The 26,760-nt window shown below is 42.0% G+C and overlaps 1 protein-coding gene across 2 annotated transcripts; it reads right to left on the bottom strand.

The window, feature by feature from the left end:
- LOC125460063 (glycine cleavage system H protein, mitochondrial-like) lies at positions 1-25,610 on the bottom strand. Of its 2 annotated transcripts, none has more exons than XM_048547144.2 (5): positions 25,409-25,610; positions 12,814-12,893; positions 6,302-6,365; positions 5,268-5,399; positions 1-1,756 (listed from the first exon to the last, which is right to left on the bottom strand). In XM_048547144.2, the coding sequence occupies exons 1-5, from the start codon at positions 25,578-25,580 to the stop codon at positions 1,659-1,661; spliced, it is 546 nt and encodes a 181-aa protein (XP_048403101.1). In that variant the 5' UTR covers positions 25,581-25,610; the 3' UTR covers positions 1-1,658. The 2 variants fall into 2 exon arrangements, with proteins under 2 accessions (XP_048403101.1, XP_048403102.1); XM_048547145.2 differs by having other exon boundaries at positions 25,436-25,609.
- Between the last annotated feature and the right edge of the window lie 1,150 nt (positions 25,611-26,760).

The raw sequence follows: 26,760 nt of genomic DNA, 5'->3' as shown, positions 1-26,760 counted from the left end.
TTTCCTTCTATCAGTTTTATTAGTGTGGTATTTCAATATGACTGTTTAGGGGTTACACTCCATGAAAAATTAATGGAAACATTTTCTTGAAGCCTTGTAGGTTTTCTTAAAATAACCCAAAACATTACTGGACAATCTACAGATGTATCATTTTAATTTAGACAGTTTACTTGGTATCAATCTAATTAACAAATTATCTTAAGAACTTTATCTGACGAGCAACAGGGGTTACAGATTTGAGAATGTTGTGTAGATTCTTTAAGATTCCTCTGCTGAAGGGAACATTGATAATCTTACAATACATTCAGTTTCTACGTATTGTAATCAGTATTTGGTCCAAAAAGTTGAGGTAAAAAGCAACAATTCAGTATGTAGATGGACATGCAGTTTAGAATATACAATTTCCATTTCAAACAGAATGCTTTGCCTCTTTGCAAATACGTTTTTTTTATTAACCAAACATGTTGTCATTGCTCACACAGACTTTTTGTTCACAATACCCCTGAACGTCTCACTAGAAATTAATGCAACTCCCACAAAATGTTAGGCAGCTGGCATACCCTAACCCTACTGAATTTATCTCTGCTTGGACTCTTGTTTCAGAAATTGTCTACATGCATAGAAAAAGAACTGCTAGTGAAAATTACGTTTAAATTATGACTTATTCGTACACACCCATATCCTTCCACCCCACCACCCCCAAATAAAATTCAAACTATTATTAATGCCAAGATAGATTATGGCCAACTATACTTAGTCTACAAAATCATTTTTGCAATATGAGTAGTCCTATCCTTCATGCTGGAATAAATCCTGCAGCAAGAACAACTTATTTGGCACTTTAAATGAGAAGCATAAATCCTAAATAGAAATATGGAAACGTGGTGGAAATGTACAAATCACAATAAAGACTGAAGTACATATAATAATTGCCCCTGAATATTACTGTGTTGCTTCTATTATTTGCTTCAATCACTTGCAATCTCAGAATGACAGATGTTTGTACGGGTGCTTTACAAGTATGAACTACATTGTAAAAACTGATTGAAACAAGAACATTTACCATGATAAAATGAACAAGTACAGACTTCATATTCACCGTACAATGGAGGTAGAACAACAAAATACAACAGCTGTGGGGTTTTCCAGTTATGAGTTTTATTACCAATTAACCACCCCCATTAAATTCTGGATTGATCTGTAAAAAAATAGCTACAATTGAAGCCATTTAAAAAGTGAACATCATGGCTTTCCAGAGAACAAAATAACCTGAAAATAAAAAAACAAACAAAATTCACAACATAGCTGTAATATACTTGGTCACAAAAAGACCTTGTCATGATTTCAGTGCCATATGACCAGTTTTATACATTATTGACTAGTTCCATTGTATCAAATAAAAAATTGAAGTTAATTACAATCTACTGTTGATTGGTTAAATTTATGGCCAATATATTGCTCATCTTTCAATTGCTGAGATACTATAAAACCAACTTTTTCCATTATGAAAATTTAAAAGGATCATATGGAACTGCACTCCTTATAAATTACTGTTGTTTCTCGAGCCAGGAGTCTTGGTACACAACCCACCACCTTCATTGCTAAAATACACAGGAAAAGACGAGCATTTGTTTTCATTGCTAAGAATGAAGAATGACTTAATCTTCAATGGACTTTAGGAATTTCTCATAGCCCTCTTCATCCATCAACTCATCAATTTCAGCAGGATTATCAATTGTCATTTTAATAAGCCAACCTGTTAAGGAAAAAAAATCACCAGGTCACTATATGAAAAATGTAATACAAGTTTCTTTTTGCACTGTGCTCTCACTGTGACCTGCATGTAAAAAATGAAAAATGAAGTTCAAAACATTCCTGATATTCAGATATTTTAATTCCTAAGTTACCTCAGAACTATGTTCGAGGTTGCTTTGGAAGTTTTTGGAAGAAGCTTTTAAACTGTATTTTAGATGAATTTCAGGTCCATCCAAAAATCAAATAAGCCTTTTTCTATTTGTTTTCAAAAAGCCAACAGTGACTTAATTCAGGGAAAGAGCACACATGTTTCTTACAGGAAAAAAAATGGACAAAATATGAATGTTATCTGAAAGACTTTCACCTATTAAAACAAACATTTATAAAACTGCGTGGCCACACCATTTTTCAGAAATAACCCGAGGTAATCCGTTTGGGGAAAAATACAAGGGAGAGAGAAAAAGCTACAGAAATCAATTTTCCCATTAGCAATAGCTGTCTTAAACTACAGTAATGTAGATTTTACTACTTCCTGTTCACATTTGAAGTTTTATTAGCATCATTTAATAATTCCTACATCATCAACTATCAGGAAAATATCTCACTTACATCTTGATATATGTAAACAAGAAAGAATGCTTACAACAGTTGGCAATACAAATACTGGAATCTTCCCTGAAGCAGACACCATCCCATGCACTGCCATTGCAATGACTGCGATCTGCATTCCTGGCTCAGATATAAAAGCCCAACATGTTCAGAAAAACAGTGTATTAAAAAAAAGTGCTGTCCCCACATTGAGAACCATTGTGAGGGAAAGATGAGACATGCCCATTTTGTATCATATTCTGGTAAGAATGAATTTGAATATCTAAAAGCTTGTCTTAATTGTGCTATTTCCAATCATTTTGTAGTAGAAAATATTTTCAAGAATGCAAGCTTATAATTAGTTTCCTGGGGCAGGCATTTCCACATCATCCCTTACCCTCCCTCGGCAGTGTTCTTCATTGTACCAACAGTTCTCAGAACCCCCACCACAAAATGCAGGGTTACCTCCCTCATCCACAACAATACTGACTATCAACTGGACAGGAGTCTGGGATTCCAGAAGGTGAGACAGGAGAAGGGATGCTGGGAGGAGTGGGCCCTTTCTCTGGTGTGAGTGTGCATTATGCAAGGGATTGGAATGCATTATTCTACAGCTGACTCACTAAACTTGCTTTGAAACGCTCCAAGTAAATTGGTGTCCAGCGTCAGCATTGGGTGAACAGCCCAAGCCTGAGTAAATTGGGTCACCTGGTCCCGATGACATTGCGATGATGGAGCAGTTTGGGTAGGGTCAAACTGGTAATGTAAGTTTAAACTGAAGTAGTGCAGATGTGCTTATGTGGGGACCTCCCAGGGTCTCCAGTTCACCAATGACACAAGTTTAGCTGGGAGCTTCTCCATATACAGGAAGATTTGAGCCAAGGGTCATCAAACAAGAAGAAGGGAAGAAAGCTATGGACAGCAGGGACATAATAGCAGAAAAAGAGGCTTCTACAGGGAGAGCAGGGAACTACATACAGGAACATCTACGAGAGGAAACCACTGTGTTGAACATCAAACCACTGGGTTTCCAAAATCAATTTTGTTTTTCTTTATTCATTCACCAGATGAGGTCGTCACTGGCTAGGCAACATTTATTGACCATCCCTAATTGCCCAGATGGCAGTTCAGAGTCAACCACATTGCTGTGGGTCTGGAGTCACATGTAGGCCAGACCAGGTAGGGATGGCAGTTTCCTTCCCTACAGGACATTAGTGAACCAGACGTTTTCTTTTCCCCCCCTGACAATCAACAATGGATTAATAGTCATCACTAGATTCCTAGTTCCAGCCATTTTTTATTGAATTCAAATTCCACCATCTTCCGTGGCAGGATTTGAACCTGGGTACCCAGAACATTAACTGGGTCTCTGGATTAACAGTCCAGCAATAATACCACTAGGCCATTGCCTCCCCCTGCAGGGACAGGTTACAGCAAAATGAGAAATTCTGTGTAGGTGAAGACATAACTCAGAAGCCATTCAACCCATTGACTGCAGAACATTAGTGACAGCAAGCTGTAAGTATGTAGCTACCAGTAAGATTAGTGTAAGTTATTATTAATCAAAAGGCAATTCCAGATTGTGCAGCATTGAATCTTGAGTTGGTAAATCGGGCAAAGCTACAGGTTTGTTATTCAAAAGGCAGCAAAGTGAACATCAGTCAACATCCTACATGTGCAATGTTGATCTTACATTTTGCAGATAGAAAACATAAATGGTAGACAGTCTAAACAGGTATTCACAAGATAATTCAAAGAAGTGACAAATGTATTCCAATATTCAGAAGAAAAGGGAGAGTCTTAGATGAAGCAATACTGGGAGAGAATGGAAGGAAAGAACCTTATTTTGCAGGATGGGGTTGCAGAAACATGGCTCAGAGAGAATCAAAGGTGGTGGGCTTCAAGAATTAACTTAACAAGATGATCAGAGTGAAAACAGATGAATGGAGAATGGCCAAACAACACTTTTCCCCCTTGTGACGTTCCTAAGTGAAGAACGTGAGTCAATAGCTAGTGCTGCACCTCAGGATTATTTTGGAGAGGAACGTGAAGGATTTAACTTGGAAACGTGAGGACACCAGAGCTTGAAAACGTGATGCTTTGTGTCATTATGCAGAAGCAGTCCAGTTCCAGCAAATGAATTCAATACACAGGAACAGCCACATTTATGGCCCCATAACTAATGGAATGGTGCAGACAAATGATCATCTAATGAAATGCTAATGAAAACAGACATGTGGTTCGTGAAGGTCTAAAGATCATAGGAAATGGTGGCACATTGATTAGTTGAGAACACAATGACAACAGCAATGCAAACAAAGTTTTGCTGACTTTTTTCCCCACTTATTTGGAATCAAGTGAAACCTTCATTATCCACCATGTTAGGAGAAACTTTTCTGCTGGTCACTGGCAAGTGGCAGCAATTTAAGGGTCTTCAGATATTAACATTGCACATCTAATTATGACAACATCTTACGGTCAAGACTGTGGGGAAGTAGAGGAACACTGCAAAGTGTCAGTAGAGCTGTGATATGACACCAGTGGAGCAATGTCAAATGTGAAGCTTTGTCCTGCAAAAATTCTGGCAGATAACTGGAGCACAGAGAAACTGTAAACTGCATTGTAACACAAAACCACCTCCATGCATGGTTATTTATTTTTGAGGTCAAAATAGATCAAGTATAATTTAAACATCATTGAATAATTACATAGTTGAAATCAATCAATCCATAAATGATGTCAATTACAAAAGAAGTTGCTTTACTGGTACCAGTTTTAAGTTATTATCAACAAGTATATCCTCGTTTCCAGTCGCCATTTGCCCCCAAAAATCACAAGATCTAGCTTAAAAAGGAAATCACGGAAAGTAGGTTTGAGTGTTCGGAAATGTTTAAAGCATCAGATTTCTGAAATTATTCACATACCTTCTCCATAGCAAGATTTATTGACTAGTCCTGGATTGTCAGTAAGAGCCTTATTTGTATCAGTTACTTCTCCAGTCAGGGGTGAATACAATTCACTAGCAGCTTTCACACTTTCCAGAGCACCAAATTCATCTGTGGAAAGAACGTTCAATACAAAGAAAGTGCCATACAATACACTTTGTACAGTGTTAACATTTAATTTTGAAAAGATTTAAACCGTTGTATCTTTGTATCAAGCCAAAAGCATATTTCATTTATGCCATGGAAATGGTAGACAGGTGAATGGAAATAGTACAAGGCAGCCACAACAAGACAGAGTTTAAGCTGCTTTCCTCATGTTTGCTTTACTTGTCTATGTTTTACGATATGAAAAACTATGGTACAGCCTTCATTCAACAAAGGGTGTGTAATGAGTGTAAACAAGAATTGTATGAAGCCTCATTTTCTCTGCTGTTAATAATGAAGCAAAACAGTATATCACTAACTTCCAGCATTGAACAATTTACTTCAATATAGGTAATTGTTTCAAGGCAGTTCAGATTATATTTGACAATGCATTTACAGAACTCCATTTGTTGATTGACTGCACATGGTGGACTGTCTAGCCTGCAGAAGCTCTCGCTTAATATTAGCTCCACATATCCAATCATTCTCAATTACTCATGCCTTATCTTTAATTGTACTTTCAAACCTGTCACAGCAGGCCAAGAAAAGACCAAAGTTTTCCTAAGTTCTGAGGAAGGGTCATGTGACCCAAAACGTTACTGATTTCTCTCCAGAGAGGTGCCAGACCTGCAGAGCTTTTACAGCAATTTCTGTTCTTGTTGTTAATGTTTTCTAGGTTCTATGAATGTCGCTTTTACAGTCAAAACATTGGGGGAATGCAAGAGAGCAGTCAAGAAAGACAGGCCTCGAGTTCCTGCTTATTACAGGCTATGCCCTGCATTACATCCATCTTACTCAATTACTTTAGGTTTCCCAAATTAAAAAATTAGTTAATATATTTAAAACAATGGAACAAAGTCAATACTCACCCGATTGGTTCAACTTCGTGCCTATCTCTGGCAATCCACAATATACAACATCTCCTAATGCTTCCTAAACAGAAAAGCAATTAATTGTTATACATCTGGATCTTTATCATTCATTTAGGATTGTTAATTCTTTCGTGCAACAGGCTGGCAGATGCACTTATGTATGTTCAGAACTCTTGAACATTATAACATTACAAGTACCTAAAATATCAAACATCTTCAATATTCTAACATTTTCTGTCCTTCCATTATTTCATGGGATGTGGGTGTCATTTGCAAAGCTAGCATTGAGTGACTTGCCGGACCATTTTAGAGGGTATGCAAAAGTCAACCAAGCTGCTGCGGGTCTGAAGTCAAACACACGTCAGACCAGGCAAGGACAGCAGATTTCTCTTCTAAAGAGCATTACTACCAGATAGATTTTTTACATTTAATGGTAGTACTATAGCGATTACAGAGACTAACTTGATACTCCACATTTACTAAACTGACCAGGTGCCTTTGCATTATTTACAGAGGGGTTAACAAAGTGTGGAGCTGGATGAACACAGCAGGCCAAGCAGCATCTTAGGAGCACAAAAGCTGGTGTTTTGGGCTGAGACCCTTCACCAGAAAAGGGTGATGGGGACAGGACTGTGAAATAAATAGGGAGAGAGGGGGAGGCGGATCAAAGATGGACAGAGGAGAAGATAGGTGGAGAGAAGACAGACAAGTTAAAGGGGCAGGGATGGAGCCTGTGGAGGTGAGTATAGGTGGGGAGGTAGGGAGGGGATAGGTCAGTCCCAGGGGGACTGCCAGGTCAAGGGGGCGGGATGAGGTTGGTAGGTAGGAAATGGAGGTGTGGCTTGAGGTGGGAGGAGGGATAGCTGAGAGGAAGAACAGGTTAGGGAAGCGGGGATGAGCTGGGCTGGTTGAGATGCAGTGGGGGGAGGGGAGATTTTGAAGCTTGTCCCCGCCTCCCTAATTTGTTCTTTTTTCTCTCACATCTATCTCCTCCTCCCACCTCAAGCCACGCCTCCATTTCCTACCTACTAACCTCATTCCGCCCCTTGACCTGTCCGTCTCCCCCAGACTGACCTATCCCCTCCCTACCTCCCCTCCTATACAGGCTCAATTCCCGCCCCTTTAACTTGTCTGTCTCCTGTCCGCCTATCTTCCCCTCTGTCCATCTGTCCACCTCCCCCTCTCTCCCTATTTATTTCAGAACCCTCTCCCCATCCCCCTTTTCTGATGAAGGGTCCAAGCACGAAACGTCAGCTTTTGTGCTCCTGAGATGTTGCTTGGCCTGCTGTGTTCATCCAGCTCCACACTTTATTATTTCGGATTCTCCAGCATCTGCAGTTCCCATTATCTCTTTACAGAGGAGTTGCTAGTCCAGTCATGTTACTAATACAGTGTTTCCCCTCAAACGTTTTCCACGATACACCTACTGTATGCAAAGTTGATGAAAAAAGCTTATGTACTCTTTATAAATCAATTACACTTTTCATTACATGGAGATGCGTCATCACACTGCTGACAAAGCGATTTAGATACTAGTTTTTTTAAAACGGAGACAGTGAAGGATCAGAAGCTAACACAGATCAGCAAAAGTGATTTTGGTTCAGTAAGACTTGGTACAGTGCAAGGTTAGCACTGGGTCGGTCCAAAAGATATGGACAAGCTATAAATTTACTGGCCCTGGAGAATCAAAGGTCAATCTGGAAAGCATTCCAATAGTGCAGAGATAAAAAAAAACATAATTTACAAATGGCAGATTCAGCACCTGATGGTTCAGACAGAAGGGAAGGCATTACAGGTAGTGGAGTAGGAAGCAAACATGGGAGATGAAATGGGATTGGAGGCTCAACTCCAGATCAAAAAGGATATCTAGTATGAAATGTTTGCTTTGGCCAGATACTATGGGTGAAAAGTGGATTGGAATCAGTTGCAATGGAATGGAATTTGTAAACAAACTAAAGAGAATGCCTCTCCCCTTCCTGGACCTCTCTGTCTCCAGCTCTGGTGCCTGCTTCGAAACTGACATCTATTTCAAGCCCACCGACTCCCACAGCTACCTAGACTACACCTCCTTTCACCCACCTTCCTGCAAGAATGAGATTCCCTACTTCCAATTCCTCCACCTCTGCCGCATCTGCTACCAAGATGGGGCATACCACTCCAGAACATCCCAGATCTCCTCTTATTTCAAAGACTGCAACGTCCCCACTTCAGTGGTTGAAACTGCTCTTAGCTTTGCATTTCCCACAACTCCGCCCTCACACCCACTTCCTGCAACAAAAACCAGGACAGAATTCCCCTTCTCCTCAAGCATCATCCCACTAACCTCTGGATTCAACGTATCATTCTCTGCCACTTCCGCCAGCAGCAATCTGACCCCCAACCAAAGATATATTTCCCTCCCTACCCTAACCTGCGTTCCTTGGGACTGCTCTCTCCATGACTCCCTCATCCACTCCACACTGGTCCCACCATCCCCGGCATCTTTCTCTGAAACCGCAGGAAGTGCTACACCTACCCCGACACCTCCCCCCTCACTTCCATCCATGGCACCATACAAACCTTCTATATTAGACAGAGGTTCATCTGCACATCTGCTAACGTGGTCTATTGTATCTGCTGCTCCTGATGAGGCCTCCTCTACATCGGGGAGACCCAAGCGGAGGCTCAGAGACCGCTTTGTAGAACACCTGTGCTCTGTTCACAACAAACGACAATGCAAGCCACTTCAACTCCCTCTCCCAGGGTGACATGTCCATCCTGGGCCTCCTCCAATGTCACAATGATGTCACCCGGAAACTGGAGGAGCAGCACCTCATATTCCACCTTGGGAGCCTACAACCCAATGGTGTTAATGTATACTTTACAAGCTTCAAAATCCCCCCCAACCCCAGCCTCATCCCATAACCAACCTTCCCTCTCATCCCTGCCTCCTTGACCTGACACGAGTTCGTCTTCTCTCCCACCTATCCGCTCCTCCGACCTCACTGACCAATCCCCACCACTGCCTACCTGCACTCACCTATCATCCCACTTACCTTGCCCAGCCCCACCCCTCCTCTCTATATTTATCTCAGAGCTCCCTTCCGCCTCCCCCATTTCGAAAAGGGTCCAGACCCGAAATGTCAACTTTCCTGCTCTTTTGATGCTGCCTGGCCTGTTGTGTTCCTCCCGCTCCACAACTGTGTTATCTCGGACTCCAGCATCGGCAGCTCTTAATGTCTCTAAAGAGAATATCTTTAGTCTTCTCAACTTTTACCAGAAATTTTCACTCATTCACTCATTCAATGCTGGATGTTCATAAAGCAACAGTTGCACATTGGAGCCTTGGGATGTCACACAGTGAACAGCACTACATGGATTCAAGTTAATGCTGCTGCTGCTGAAGCCAAAAGAGATTCAGAAGTGGTAAAGATGGCAGGCAAGAAATTCAAGGGCATTAGAGGGCAAAGAGAGAGATCAGAGATAGTTCAATGATTAGCCAAGAATGAAGGAGTCAAGCGTGGCTTCCTTTGTGTGGAAAGTGATGAGGGTGGTTTCAAAAGGGAAGGGTACAGTCACTGCAGAAAGGGAACCCTTTACAACTTCAATCAAGATGGGAACCAGCAGGGTTTAGCAAGTGATTAGCAATTTTGCAGGAATAGAGTCAAAGGAGCAAAGATCAGCGTCACAGGCAAGAGGAGTTCTGAAGTTCACTCTGCATTTTATTAATGGTAAGTGTGAAACAGGAAAGTTATATCATTCGAATAAACTGGTATCATGGAAGGAAGAAACACCTTTGCTGTCATCTCATTTGTTGAACAACAAGTGCCACAACAAACAAATTATAACCAATCTCCTCGTTTACAGGTAGCGGTTTTTAAACGAAGATACTTGCACCAAGCAATTTCTAAATAGAAATGAACACCTTGATGTCCTGCACAAAACCAGAATCTGAAACTTTTAGCTTTTCAAAATGCACTTGCTTAAATACTTCAAGATTTGTTGCCTTTGATATACATTTTCCCAAATTTACTACCTTGCAGATTTTTGGCCATGTTTAAAGTCAACAGCCAGAGCCTTGGATTAAAAAAAAACTTATTGCATCACAGGAAGTTTCTGGAGGATCAGAACAAAGTTCCTCCAGAAACGTCCAATAATGTAACAAGTTAATTTTTTTTTAAAAATTCAGTCACTTCACGGAATGTGGAATTGCTAGTAAAGCCAGCATTTATTGTCTGTCTCCAATTATTCTTGAGGACGTGGTAGTGAGCTGTCTTCCTAAACCATTGTGGTTCCTGTGCTGAAAGTTCCCCAATAGATTTTAAGAAGAGAACACCATGATTTTGACTCAGCAATATAGTTCCAAGTCAGGAACGTGAGATTTATGAACATATGAATTAACAGCAGGAGACAACTGTTTGGCCCCTTGATACTTACCATTCAATGAGATCATAGTTGATCTTACTATTTCACATTTCCACCTACTCCAATAATCTTTCATTCCCTTGCTTAACAATCAAAGCTAGAATCGCCTCTGCCTTAAGAACATTCAAAAGTTTCCATTCTCACTGCCCTTGGAGGAAGAGAGTTCTAAAGATTCATGACTCTCTGGGGAAGAAAAATTATCCTCAATTCTGTCTTGGCGCGTTTTAAACAGTGAACCTAGTTCTCGAGTCTCCCACAAGATTATCACATTCCTTTCACATTCGGCCTATCATGACTTTCCACATTTCAAACAAGTCACTCCTAAACTCAGATGTATATAAGCTTAGATAACACGGTGTGAAGCTGGATGAACACAGCAGGCCAAGCAGCAGAGGAGCAGGAAAGTTGATGTTTCGGGTCGAGACCCTTCTTCAGAAAATGATGCTGCTTGGCCTGCTGTGTTCATCCAGCTTCACACTGTGTTATCTCAGATTCTCCAGCATCGGCAGTTCCTACTATCTCTGTATATAAGCTTAGTCTATCAAAACTCTCCTCATAAGACAACCCACCTAGAAAAAGTCTAGCTTGAAGGCAATATATTTTCAAATACCTGCTGCTCTTTGTTTTCAGGGTTTGGCAAGAGTTACTGAAGAAGCCTCAGTAAGGTGCTGCAACTTGGTGCCAATTTTAGAGGGAGTGAGCATTTAAGGTATTAAATGGGGTGCCAATCATGGCATGCTTTGCCCTGAATAGTGTTCAACTTCAACTGAAATATTTCATTTGCTGTGCTGTACTGAATGATATGTTCAGAACTTTGGTGTCGAAGCCAAATCTTTTTCTAACTGATAATATTTTATTTGCAGCTAAGTGGCAAGAACTAAGTGACATATTAGTTCACTGAAGTCATGTTGTTTTAAATACAGATCTCACGTGGGTGCAATAGTTAATACAACTACTTTAACAAAACAGCACAGATTTCTTGAAAACAATACAAGCTTTTAAAAATGTTTCAGAGATAGTAGGAACTGCAGATGCTGCGGAATCTGAGATGACAAGGTGTAGAGCTGGATGAACACAGCAGGCCAAGCAGCATGAGGCTTGGGGGCCACTTTGCAGAACATCTACGCTCGATTCGCACCAAACAACTGCACCTCCCACTCGTGAACCATTTCAACTCCCCATCCCATTCCTCAGATGATATGTCCATCCTGGGCCTCCTGCAGTGCCACAACGATGCCACTGGAAGGTTTCAGAACATCGCCTATTACGCTTCAGCCCAATGGTATCAACGTGGACTTCACAAGCTTCAAAATCTATCCTCCCGCCAACCACATCCCAAAACCAGCCCAGCTTGTCCTCACCTCCCTAACCTGTCCTTTCTCACACCTATCCCCCCTCCCACCTCAAGTCGCACCTCCATTTCCTACCTACTGACCACATCCCACCCCTTTGACCTGTCCGTCCTCCCTGAACTGACCTATCTTCTCCCTAACTCCCCACCTACACTCACTTTTACTGGCTCCATCCCTGCCTCTTTGACCTGCCTGTCTCCTCTCCACCTATCTTCTCCTCTATCCATCTTCTATCCACCTCCTCCTCTCTCCTATTTATTTCAGAATCTCCTTCCCCTCCCCATTTCTGAAGGAGGGTCTAGGCCCGAAACATCAGCCTTCCTGCTCCTCTAATGCTGCTTTGCCTGCTGTGTTCATCCATCTCTACAGCTTGTTATCCAAGCTTTTAAAAATGCCTGCGTTTCTTTTTAAAAAGGAGCACAGTGCTTGGCCAGATTTATGTACCTGTGCCAAAGTTTGTTCAGTACTTTCTTATAAATTTTATTCACAATGGCAAATGACAACAATTGTACATAAAAGGGTAGTAAAAACGTATAAGCATTGATACCGAAGTGAACCTTGATCTCACCAGGACTAAAACTTGATTAGGAAAAGCTGATCTTGCAACAGCCATCCGAGCAACGGACGAAGTCCAAGAATGTTCAAGCAAAGCTTGTGCACTTAAAACAAGCACAGCTAATATCACAATGTTTGTTTAGAAGTCAAAGACTGATATAAACAATTATATGGGATGGTAATAAATAAAGCACCCACCTGAGCATAATTGCTGATGCCCACTGTACCAATTCCATTTTCAACTGTCACCCATTCATGCTTGTCTGTAAACTTGCGAGCTGGAATACAGAAACAGCCAACACCAAACAGATTATCTAAGGTTTAGCAATCCATGTAACACTAATATTTACACATCAAATAGAACTTGTTCGTTATTAAAGCTACATATTTTTGATTCAGGATGTACTTCAGATACTGCACCATATCTAATTGTAAATTAAAGTATTTAAATGGTACAATATGGGAATCTAGTCTTAGGTCACAAGTGAAATAAAATAACTTTTTTCTAACATAACAAAGAACACTCCTCAGAATTTCATTGTTTGTTCTTATGTATTTATTAAATGTGACATTTCTACCCATGTGTACAATGTCCCTTTGTTCCCAAGTCCCAAGCTGTAATTGACATCCATCAAAACTCAAACCCTAAAAGGCATAAGGCATGGCAATATACAAATTGATGTTTTATAACAGCAAGTATGAAATACTACGTTTAAATCAACAGTGGCCATGAAAACAGACGTAACTATCTTTAACAAGTGTCCACTGATCATGTATAATTTGAATTTAACTTTTGCCCTTCATTAGTTGTCAGACAACTTTATTATTTCTGCTGCAGGATAGAAAAATATAGCCTACATTGAAAGCAAGTTTTTTCTGGTGATGATAGATACAAAATATGAAGATGACCGGGACAACTTGTGAATACAAGACACAAATATGTACACATTCGTTATATTGTCGACCCTCAACCTTCAGCATATTGTCTTTTATTCATGGTCCACATACTTAACACAAACACAATCAAATGAGACAGACCATTTCTAATTCTTGATTCATTTTTAAATGTATGGATCAGAGATCACATTGTATTAAAACTCTGGAAGATATTTCATAAATTGGGTATCCTGATTAATTCTCCATATCTTATACTAGATACCCCAAGTTGTTACTTCTTTTAGCATAAACTGAAAGTCCTCAACATAGCAACTTATTCAGGGTCCAAACATTTATATTTCCGTGTCACTAATTTTTTGTTGTTTTAACTACACTACAATCAACTATTCATATCTTTCTCTGTAAATATTTTTGTTTCATATGTAGATTTCTCCTCTGATGCTCTACTCTCTTGTGTGAGAGACTTCTGCTCTTCTATTCAAATATATAGTTTTACCAAATTGGTGTCAACATCAATTCATGAACAATTCAGAAAAGGAACACACAAGGTCAGTGAGATTTTCTTCCATGCATTTCCAAAGAAACCTTAAATATCCTGTTTCAACAACCCTCTTTCAGTAGCAGCAGATTTTTCTTCACCATTCTACTTTCACTGGCATAGGTTCATTTGGAATAATCCACAGTCCAAATCCTAGTCTTTCCTTTTCTACTCTGTCCACAGATCGAGGTGTCAACTCTGCCGGCATTTTTCTGAAGGTATCCTTAAAATATCCTTTGAGAAGCAACTATCACATTCTCCTCTGCTTTTATGGAGGTGCTGAATTTTGTCTGACACAGTGCAGAATGATATGTACAGTAATCAAACCAGGAAACTAAGTTTGACATTTACATGAAACTGCTGTGGAAAAGTAAATTTCGTGTCCATACTTCTAACAGAAGTCTGTGTTAACATTCCAGCATGGGATGGCACTACCTCATTGGTGGTGACGCTGTATTGCCTCCATAACAGAACATGCATTTCTGATTTAATCTAATACGTTATGAACCTACAGGCAATTTCTGTTTTAAATATGGATATAGGAGATTATAATTTAGTGTGCAGATGTAATATTTTAATTAATGTATAAACATGTTAATTGTAATCTTAGGCAATAATGGTGCCCATATGTCCTGCCATAGAGCATTGGTCACTTTAGTTAACATATTGACCAAAGTAAACACAATTAGTTGCAGTTTAACAAGTAACCAACCACCATGTTGAAGCATACTGTTATCGAATCCCACATGGAATATCTAGTCACAATTACTACTATGATGTGAAAGGAACAAAAGGTCAGTAGCATTAGTTTGTGTATTAAATGCATTGCCTTTCCGTGTGTCGCCATTTGTCTGTTATTACAGAAGTTTTGTCAATGTGCAGGGCTTTGGGAGAAACTTGGGTGGGGTGATATCGATGTGTTGGAAAAAGTTATATTTGGAAGGAAAGGTGAGAGGTGCAGTAGTTAAACTGCTTAGTGGAGAATGTGGTAGCTGCTTCCCAAAGGATATTTTAAGGATACCTCAGAAAAATGCCAGCAGAGTGACACCTCGATCTGTGGACAGAGTAGAAAGGAAAGACTAGGATTTGGACTGTGGGTTATTCCAAATGAGCCTATGCCTGTGAAAGTAGAATGGTGAATAAAAATCTGCTTATTACATACAAGTTACTTATGACTGAAAATATTACACTCATTCCCTGTAACATTTTCTCCACTTACTTGCTTGTCAAAATGAAAGCCAGCCGATATATGCTCGTTTCTCATTCAGTCCTGGAGATCAGTTTCTGACCTTGAAGCCAGTCCTCCTCCTGTCGCCTGTCGCCTCCCCCCCGCCCCCCCGCCCCCCACAGCATCACTTAATTAGGAATGTACCTCCTAGCTCAACACTGTTTCTACTGTCTTTTCCCTCTTGGAGAATATCAGTGCACTTTCCCCATTACGACTCAGTTCTTCGGTATTTTGACCCCTTCCCTAATGCACCCAATACACCCAACACAATTCATTCGAAAAAAAATCCCTTTGGCTACTTCCATGTATTTCTGCCCACCTCTGAGCTGGTTGTAAGTTGGAACATTTTCTCAACCATCTTTAAATATAAATACATTTTGATTGATACATAATCACTAGCTCTGATAATACTGTTACTTAAATGGGTGTCCTTCAGCTTTCAGTGAGCCTCACAAGTAGCACCAACATAATATATAGGCTACCTTAATCCAATAAAGTTAAATCAATTTAATGATCACATGAAAAAGTTGTTAACTCATCAATAAGTGCAGTATACTCAAATCCACTACTGCAACAATTCAACAAAAGGTTTCACATTTCATCCTTCAGTGGTGTCCTCCAAAAAGGACATGTGAACAACTGGTATGTGAACCTAGCTGAATCAACCAAACGATCATATCCTTATTTAAAATGAACAACTCATCACATACTATTAATAGTCACATTGAACATACTCAAAAGACTTGCTGAGATATGAGAACATTGGGGCTTTATCCCAGTTTATCACAATAGCAGACCCTCCAAAATTCCACACAATGAGATACCAATCTTATTTACACAACTACAGGACGTTTCTGTGTGCATGAAAACCATTACCACAAACTGAGGAAAGTTGGGAGGGAGGCTATACTCTTTGCAAGTAGGTTAGTAAAATCTGGGAGAGCAGATTAGATTCCCTTAAAGACCCAACTGATTGACTGATGCCATATATGGGAGGAATCTGCTGTAATTAGCTGCTCCAGACCCATGCTGCATACTTGATGGTTTACGGCCCTCTGAAATGGCATAGCAAGTTACTCTCTTAGACTGTATGGAAAAATTAGGGGTGAAACCAGGTGGATCACACAACAATTGACTGAGGCACTGGAAATGACAATGGCGTTCACAGCCCTGTCGACCATGCAAAGTTCTTACTAATACCTGCCGGCTTGCATAAAATTGGTAGACTTGTCCAACAGATAAGTAAAGTAACAACCAGACCTAGTCATATTCACCAACTCATACCTTACAGACAAATGTTCCAGATACCACCATCACCATCCCTGGTATGTCTTGTTTCACCAGCAGGACAGACCCCTTCGAGGTGATAGCACAGTCACACACTGTAAGGAAAAAGTTACCCTGAGAGTCCTGAGCATTGGTTCCAAATCCACTGAAGTCCGAAACATTGACTTTCCAGCTCCTCTCTGATGCTGTCTGACCTGCTGTTTGTGTCCAGCTCCGTAGTTACTGACTCTGGTTTCCAGCATCTGCAGTCCTTACTGTCTCCTAGTCATGGGCAAGGAAACCTCCTGTTTACTCCTACTCCCCTCTCCCAGCTAATGAATTGGTACACTTCTATGTCAAACACCAACTGGAGAAAGCACCAAGGGTGGAAGGGGCATAGAATATACTGAGGTGGCAGGTCTTCAACATCCATCACCAACGTAGGGTTTGCTAGCATTGTTACTGACTGAATTGGCCAAATCATTAGAGGACACTGCAACCCAGACTTGTGGCAGCAATTAGCAAGTGAATAATAAAGAGGGGTAAAAAAGGACAGAGAACATAGAAAAAGAGAAGAACAGCACAGGAACAAACCCTTCAGACCTCCAAGCCTATGTCAATCATCATGCCTTGACTAAACTAAAAACAAAACAAATCTTCTGCCCTTATTCAGTCTGTATCTCTCTATTCCGTCCCTATTCACGTAGTCATTCAGATACCTCTTCAATGTCGCCAAAGTGCCTGCTTCCAACATGTCTTCTGCTGTGCATTCCAGGCTCCTACCAAAGTGTGTGAAAAACTTCCCTCGCACATCTATTTTAAATTTGCCCCCTCTCTCCTTGAACCTGTGTCCCCTTGTAATTGAAACTTCAACTCTGGGAAGAAGCCACTGACAATCCACCATATCAATGCCTCTCAAATTTTGTGAACCTCAATCAGGTCTCCTCTTAGCCAATATCTGTCTACTGAAAACAATCCTAGTCTTTTTAACCTTTCATCATAGCCAATGCCCTCAAGACCAGGCAACATTCTGGTGAACCTTCTCTCCCTTCTTTCCAAAGCTTCCACATCCTTCTGGTAGTGTGGTAACTGAAACTGCACACTGTACTCCAAATGTGTCCTAACTTTTTTAAAAAACAAAGCTGCAACATGGTTTGCCAACTCTTGTACTCCATGCCCTGGTTGATGAAGGCAAGCATGCCATATGCCTTCTTAATCATCTTGGCCACTGGTGTTACCACTTTTAGGGAGCTGTGGACCTGCAAACCTAGATCCGTCTGTATGTTAATGTTCCAAAGGGTTCTGCCATTAACAGTATAATTCACACCTACATTTGCTCCTCCAAAATACATCACCTCACATTTGTCTGGATTAAACTCCATCTGCCATTTCTGTGCCCAAGTCACCTATCCAAATCCTACTGTATGCTTTCAGAATCATTGGCACTATCAGCAACTCCAATAATCTTTACGTCATCTGCAAACTTCCTAATCAGACCACCCATATTTTCCTCCAGATCATTTATATATACTACAAATAGAAGACCTAAGACTGATCCCTGTGGCAAATCACTAGTTATCGGTCTCCATTCTGAAGAGCACTCTTCCACTGCTATGCTCAGTCTTCTACGACCAAGTCAGTTTTGTATCCCTCTAGCCAGTCCATGCTGAACCCCATGTGATTTTAGCTTTTGATCCAATCTGCCACATGGGACTTTATCGAATGCCGTACTAAAGTCTATACAAATTACATCCAAAGCCGTTCTCTCAATTACCTTTGTCACCTCTTCAAAAAATTCAGATTGCTGAGACATGACTTTCGCATGCTGCCTGTCACTAACTAGTCCATTTTCTTCCAAATGTTCACGTTTCTTGTCCCTCCAAGAACTTCCCCACCACTGCCTTCAGGCTCACTGGCCTTTAATTTCCTGGATTACCCCAGCTTCCTTTCATGAAGAAGGGAACAATATTGGCTAATCTGCAGTCCTCTGGAACTTCACGTGCAGTCAAAGAGGATGAGAAGATATCTGCTGATGCCCTTGCTTCTTGCACCAACCTGGAATAGATCCCATCTGGCCCTGGGGACTTGCCTGCATTAATGTAATTTAGGATACCCAAAACATCCCCCATCAATATATTGACATTGTCTAGAGTATTCACATACTCAACCCTGACCTCAACATCAGTCATGTCCTTCTCCATTATGAATACTGATACAAAGTACTCATTAAGGATCTCTCCCACTTCCTGTGGCTCCATGCATAATTTCTCTTTACCCTTGAGTGGGCCTACTCTTTCCCTTACTACCTTCATCTAATATATGGATAACAATAGTTTGAATTCTCCTTGACCCTGTTTGCTGAAGACATTTCATGATCCCTTAATCTTGTCCTTACCAAGTCAAGTGTCACAGGTGCACATGTCTATGACGTTAATCGGTAAGTGTCACAATCCTTGTGAAATCCCGTTTTCAGATGGAGGAGATGGTCATGCGCTGGTGGTATTATCTCTCAACTATTACTCCCGAGACCCAAATAGCATTGTGGGAACACTATCAAATCCTGCCATGGAAAGCAGTGTCATCATTTTGAGTTTAATGACTCTTCTTCAGAACTGTTTTCTCCCCTGCTTCCTCTCCACTGATGCTGAGTTTCTCCAGCAATTTCTGTTTTTGTTCCAGCTTTTAGATTCAGAACAGATCTAACAACCCAAATCTGGGCATCCGTGAGGCAGTGTTTGCCATCAGCAACAATAGAATTTAACCATATTCTGGAACACCATACCCCTCTGTATATCTCCCACTTATCATCAACTCATGAAACTAACCCTTATTCAATGAGTTATGCAGGACAGCATGCTAAGAGCTATATCAGGCATACTTAAAAAAAAACTATCAAGCTGGTAAAGATTCAACGTAATACTACACACATACGGCCATGAACTGACATGCAACAGAAAGAACTAAATACCTGTAATCCACAGCCAATAAATCAGATCTACACTCTAATCCTTCTATGTTCAGTTCTGAATGGTAGCAGATAACAAACAACTAACTGGAGGCAGCTCCAGAAATTTTCCAATACTTAAATGAGTCAGGAGCCCAGCATATGAATGTAAAAGATAAGGCTAACACATTTGCAATCACTTATGTCAGAAGTACAATATGGAAGGTCCATCACAGATTCTTCCTGAGGTCCCAAAGATGTCTTCAGACAATTTGGTTCTCTCCATTTACTAGAAAGAAATGGCTGCAGGCACTGGATACAAAAATGATTTTGTGCCTTGGCGCCATCCTGGTACTGTAGATGGCATCCACAACTAGTACTGTTTCAAGCCAAGCTGTTCCAGTAAAGTTGCAATGCTTGCTTCTATTCAGCAACATGGAATTTTTTTTCTACTCAGCAACACGGAATTTTTTTTCTATTCAGTTGTGGGGTGTGCACCTCGCTGGTTGGTCCGAATTTATTGCCTGTCCCTAGTTGTGCTTGAATAGGTGACAGTGAGTTACTTTCTTGAACTGCTGAGGTCCACTTATTGTTGGGTGACCCACAATGCCATTAGGGAGGGAATGCCAGCATTTTGATCCAATGACAGTGGCAATATGTTTCCAAGTCAGGATGATGAGTGCCTTGGAGGGGAACTTGTAGGTGGTAGTGTTCCTATATATTTGCTGCCTTTGTCTTTCAAGATGCAAGTGTTTGTGGGTTTGACAGTGGTCATGAGTACTGTCTGAGGATGTTCAGTGAACTTCTGCAGTGCATCTTGTGGATAGTACACACTGCCGCTGAGCATTAGTGGTGGAGGGAGTGGATGTTTGTAGATGTAGTGCCAATCAAACAAGCTGCTCTGTCCTGGATTGTGTCAAGCTTCTTGACTGTTGTTGCAGCTGCATTAATCCATGCTGGTGGGAAGTTCCCAACTAGGACACAAAAAAGCAGGTCAAATCCAACCCAGTCAATTATACTGTCCTATCAGTCTACTCTCGGTCATCATTTCAACCTGGCTTTCTGCCAGGCAGGCTCTAACACGAGATGGAGGAGCAAACTGATTTTATCACAACCCGAACTATAAATCTACTCAAAAATCTTAAACAGATTTTAAAATCTGAACTGAGCAAAGTCCAATGGGTAAAGGTATTAATGCACTGTATCTTTGCATAACAGAATCTGTCACTTGTTTATGTTGGTCAGTCAACGTTTTGGAGATGAAGTTATTGCAAAACAGTCTACAGGGTTACTGCTCATTTGAAAGAAATTATGCACTATACGTACAATCCACCAAAAATGGAAAGAATTGGATAGTTATTGTCAACAGTGTTATCATTGACACTTTCACAATAATAAACTTCTCACCTGTGGTCAGTTTGGGTTCCAATAAAGCAGCTCTGTCTGACCTTGTCACAACTTTGGTCTAAACTTCACAGAAGAGCTGCCAGAACAGACAGTGAGGTGACAATGACAATTCTTGACATCAAGGTAGCATTTAAGCAGGCACAGCAATTAGAACCCTGGCAAAATTGAAATAAATGAGTATCAGGGAAACCTCTCTACTGGTTGGAGACTTAACCTGGCACAAAGGAAGGCTGTTGTGATTTTGAGGCGCCAATTATTTCAGACCCACAGCATCATTCCTAAGAGGAGATGTTTTTCTTTCAACCATCCTGCTCAGATGAGTAATGACATACTTCTGGAGGAGGTCGGACTTGAACCCAGACCTTCTGGCTCACAGGTAGAGACACGATTACTGCATCACAAGGACCCAACTTCCTGAGAGTGGGGCCAACCATCTTCGGTTGTATCAATGGCCTCTCCTCCATCATCAGGTCAGAAGTGGGGCGGTTCATCGATGATGTTCAGCACCCTTCACAATATCTCAAAAATGAAAGCATCCAGTATAAATGTCTGGACAACATTCTGGTTTGAACTGAGAACTGATAAGCAATATTCGTGGCAGACTGTGACCATTGCCATGAGTGAATCTAATTATCTCCCAGTAACATTCAATGCCATTATCATCGCTGAATCCCCACCATCAACATCTTCAACCACTGACCAGAAATGGAATTAGACCAGCCATATAAATGCTGTGGCTATAAGAACAAGTCAGACGCTAGGAATCCTGCAGCAAGTAACTCATCTCCTGACTCTCCAAAACCTGTCCACCATCTACAAGGAACATGTCAGGAATGAGATGGCATACTCTCTAACATGGAAGAAACCCACACCATCTAGGACAGTGCCTTCTTGATTTGGACCCCATTCACTACCTTGACCATTCATTCCCTACACCACTGGCTGTGTCCCACACACACCATGAAGTGCAGCAATTTGACGACCCTTTCCAAAATGTCAACCTTTACCACCAGAAGGACAAAAGGTAGTGCACTGTAATGAATAGCACAATCTGCAGCTGCCCAAAATGGCAACTCGTCAGCACCTTCTCGTGCCTAACTGCAGATGGGCGACTAATGTCAGCCTTGTCAGAGCTGTTCACGTCCCATGCAAGAATAAAACAAGTTTAATCCTTCAGGCCGCAACAGCACATAGCACAGAAAACCCCAAAAAACAGACAAACTACCTTAAGACTCATAAAGTAAACAGGGCATATGGAAAAAGCGAGAGAGAGACGAAAGAACACACTGACAAACAGTGAGCAGATTGCTGGAGTATCAATTTTCATTCAGCAGATTTAGTCAGTACCCAATAAGCCCTTCTTTAGGAGCAGTGCTCCATAAGCTTGTGTTTTCAAATAAACCTGTTGGACTATACGCTGATGTTGTGATTTCTGACCATGTCCATCCCAGTCCAGCACTGACACCTCCACATCAGGAATTCTACATAACACAAATGAAAGGGGATTACGTTGATACATTTGGAGTAAACAGAATTTTCTTTTGCCAAAGTGTTTAACGTAAGCATTTCTGCTGCTCAATAACGGGTTGAATCATTTATACTAATTAAAGTGATTTCCACATTAAAACATGTCACAATACATTTTTATTGCAATGTCCTGTCTTGTTATGTTCTGCTACTGACAAAATAATCTGTAGCTAACAATGCCCATTTATCGTATGGCATACATGTTTCTATCCTAGATCACATGAAACACAAGACTCAAGGGCATAAGTAAAGCATAAAATAACGTGGCAAAACACCTTTGGGGTTATTTTCATAAACTCATTTGAAAGGATGCCAGGGGATCTATGATATGTGTAGCTGGGAACATCCACTAGAAAAGGAGATAAGACTGACTGCAAAAAATATGGAGGGGTATCCCAACTTCACCTCAGGGAAGGAAGCCAATTGTACAGTTCCATTCCTGTACTGCCAGAGGTTACCATTATGGCTCCACTTTCTTATCCACTCCTCCCACCTGGGGAGTGGTAACCCTTAGTTAAAGCACCACCAATCATCCATCTCCAATGAGAAAGCAGACCTATGGTCCTCCGAGACTATGATGGTTTTACTTAATATTGCGGTATGCAACTGATGATCCAATCAATAGATCCAGCACAGACACAAGCCGTGAGCAGACTAAGCTCAAGCGAGGGTGTGTCAACACATTCATGCTCTTCTCTACCTTCTGTGCCTCACACTGCTCATCACCTCTATTCTCACTGCAGTAGAGCTAATCAACAGGACAAGCAGGAAATCATTTGACTTGCATCACTTACAGTTCAGAACCAAGATAACCCTAATTATATAAGTCAGGCTGCAGTATGCAGGCAATGCTTGCGTGTACGCACATTCAGAGACTGAGCTCCACACTATCATTGATGCACTCATGGAAGCATTCGAGAGAATGGGCCTTAAGCTCAACAACTGGGAGACAGAAGTCCCTGACCAGCCTGCTGCCAATGAACAACGCTGCCTCCCTCCATAATCACCAAGATTCACACCAAAAATGTGGATCACAATCTATATCTTGGGAGTGTCCCCTCAGTGACTGACACTGACAATGAAACTCAACATTGCCTCTAACGTGCCAGTGCAGCCTTTGGCCATCTGGGGAAGAGTGTTTGATGACAGACTTCAGACCAAGCACCAAACTCATGGTATACAAGACAGCAGTGTTAGCAGCTCTCCTGAATGTGTTACAGACATTATCAATGTACAGCAGACACATAAAACCCTCTGAGAAAGATGACCAGCAAGCCTCAGCAAAATCCACTGGCAGGATAGGCACTCCAGTGTCAGAGTCCTTGCTCAGGCCAACAGTCCCAGTATCAAGGTACAGGATATGGTCAATCAGTTGTATTTGTCTGGACCACCATCATCCGCTTGCCTGACACAAGACTTAAAAATGAGCTCTTTACTTCAAGTTTCATCATGGCAAATGTTTACCAGGGCAACAGAGGAAACCCTACGAGGAAGCCTTTAAAGCCTCCTTGAACATCTACTTTGACATTCTCTTGCCCAAGATCATCCAAAATGGAAAAGAAGCACGTGCGAAGGTGCCAATGATTTCAAGCATCTCTGAACAGGCTCAGGCGAGGCCAAGTACAAGCAATGTAAGAAGTGTATGAAAGACCAAGCATCTTATTCATCATGGGATGTGATGGCCTAGTGGTATTATTGCTGGACTGTTAAGCCAGAGACATAGATAATGTTCTGGGGACCTGGGTTCAAATCCCGCCATGGCAGATGGTACAATTTGAATTCAATAAAAAAAAACTGGAATTAACAATTGAATGATGACCATGAATCTATTGTCAATTGTCAGAAAAGCCCATCTGGTTCACTCATGTCTCTTAGGGAAGGAACTAGTGTCCTTATCTGGTCTGGCCTGCGCGTGACTCCAGACCCACAACAATGCTAGCTGACTCTGAACTGCCCACTGGGCAATTTGGGATTGGCAATAGATGCTGCCTAGCCAGCAACACACTCATCCCATTGATGAATTTAAAAAAGCACTTCAGGAAACACCACTTGTCCAACCTGTGATTGTGTTTTCTTATCCAGTATTGGATTAGCAGCACCCATTCTGGAGAAAATGTAAGCCTTAGTGGAGAGAAACTGCTTAAGAACTCAGGCACAGTTCAATGACAGATTCCAGCAATTTTGCTTCTTTTAAGAAAAAAAATACTTATATAGTCACAAGTATTTGCTAATGAAGTTTCTCTGTACTTTGGTTAGACTTATCTAAAAACTTTTGTTAAATATTCCTGGGATTAGAAACAAAATTCTCATATCACGGCTATCTCAAAAAATACAGATAAAAGAGTTGTTAAATACGCTGGGCAATACAGTCCCTGCAACTGCAGCGGGATCTAAACCAAAGCCTGTACTCTGATCCCAGGGCAACTGGAAGAACGCGGTGCGTTGCATGCCTTCAAAGTGTAATACAGCTAGGTTTCTTCAAAATATATATCTGATTTTCAAAAAGGCATTTCCATATTTCCTAGGCGACAGAAAACCGAGGGCAAAGTTTTATACAAAAAGCACAATGACGTTAATTGTAAAATTAAAACAAGACTTAAATATAACTGTAAACAGCCCCATCCTGGTCAAGTATTTGACTAGGGACAAATTACTGCAGATGCTGGAATCTGTACTGAAAACAAAGTATTTGACTCTCTTGTCAGCTCACCTTAATCCTGCTGACCTCTCACCAGCTCTCTAATTAGGGAAACGCTGCAACAAATTACACATGAGGTGTAAATAAGAAATCAAACCGAGAGAATAATACACATTATAACCGGACCCAGCATTTGCAAATAAAGATCTGTACTTTCTTTTCCAGATTTTAAAACGCTTCAAAGCTAAGTTGCAATCATAACCTGGTCTTGACTTCGCTCCACTCGTCCGGCCAGTGCTCTACCTAACTTTGCAGCCCCGTCGCTAAACGCCTCCAACTATACCTCACCAGTCCCAAAAAGAAAGGCAGACGCACCGGTGAGGGCCGGTCGGCCGACGCACAGGTTCCGCCGTGGCCAGACGATCCGTACCGTCCTGTGCAAAGGCTGCCAGGGCACCGGGGTGTGCAAGCAGAGAGAAGCCACCACTCGCAAATTCGACACAGCGCACCTCCACGCCATCTTTGCAAAGCAGCAAATGAGCGTGAGCGGATGGGGAGGCGCGAGAGGAAGTGCCCGGGAGCCGGCGCGAGGGGTGGAGCTGTCACTCAATGCGGGGAGAATGGAACGGAGCCCGGGGGGACGCTGTCACACAGTCGGGGGGAGAATGGAACGGAGTCCGGGGGGAAGCTGTCACACTGTGCGGGGTGAATGGAACGGAGCCCGCGGGGAGCTGTCACACTGTCCGGGGGGAAGCTGTCACACTGTGCGGGGGGAGAATGGAACGGAGCCCGGGAGGGAGCTGTCACACTGTGCGGGGGGAGAATGGAACGGAGCCCGGGGGGAGCTGTCACACTGTGCGGGGGGAGAATGGAACGGAGCCCGGGAGGGAGCTGTCACACTGTGCGGGGGGAATGGAACGGAGCCCGGGAGGGAGCTGTCACACTGTGCGGGGGGAATGGAACGAAGCCCCGGGGGAGCTGTCACACTGTGCGGGGAGAATGGAACGGAGCCGGGGGGGAGCTGTCTCACTGCGGGGAGAATGGAAAGGAGCCCGGGGGGATCTGTCATACTTTGCGGGGAGAATGGAACTGAGCCCTGTCACTCTAGGAAAGCAAGGGCGCCCGGTTTTTTCGGCAGCGAAGACAAAAATGCTGGAGAGACACAATGGGAACTGCAGATGCTGGAGAATCCGAGATAACAAAGTGTGGGGCTGGATGAACACAGCAGGCCAAGGAGCATCTTAGGAGCACAAAAGCTGACGTTTCGGGCCTAGACCCCTCATCAGAGAGGGGGATGGGGTGAGGGTTCTGGAATAAATAGGGAGAGAGGGGGAGGCGGACCGAAGATAGAGAGAAAAGAAGATAGGTGGAGAGGAGAGTATAGGTGGGGAGGTTACAAGAGAGTTGCAATGGGAGAGAGATTCCCAGAGGTTGGTCCGCATGGAGGAGGGTAACCTCTTCAGGTTAGGCATCCTTGGAAGAGGCTTCGCAGTGAGGTTAAAATTGTGATCAGAGGTAATGGGAACTGCAGATGCTGGAGAATCCAAGATGACAATTCCAGGGATGCCTAACTCGAAGAGGTTACCCTCCTCCCTCCGGACCAACCTCAGGGAATCTCTCTCCTACTGCAACTCTCTTGTAACTTCCCCACCGATACTCTCCTCTCCACCTATCTTCTTTTCTCTCCATCTTTGGTCCGC

This window comes from Stegostoma tigrinum, chromosome 16 (genome assembly GCF_030684315.1).
Source record: "Stegostoma tigrinum isolate sSteTig4 chromosome 16, sSteTig4.hap1, whole genome shotgun sequence".
Taxonomy (NCBI): domain Eukaryota; kingdom Metazoa; phylum Chordata; class Chondrichthyes; order Orectolobiformes; family Stegostomatidae; genus Stegostoma; species Stegostoma tigrinum.
This window is presented reverse-complemented; position numbering and strand designations above follow the sequence as displayed.

Coding starts and splice junctions, on each gene's coding strand:
- LOC125460063 (XM_048547144.2), bottom strand. CDS start 25,580: ATGGCGTGGAGGTGCGCTGTGTCGAATTTGCGAGTGGTGGCTTCTCTC. Junction 12,894..25,408: donor TGCCTTTCTTTTTGGGACTG/GTGAGGTATAGT, acceptor TCTGTATTCCAG/CTCGCAAGTTTACAGACAAG. Junction 5,400..6,301: donor CACGAAGTTGAACCAATCGG/GTGAGTATTGAC, acceptor TTCTTTCCACAG/ATGAATTTGGTGCTCTGGAA.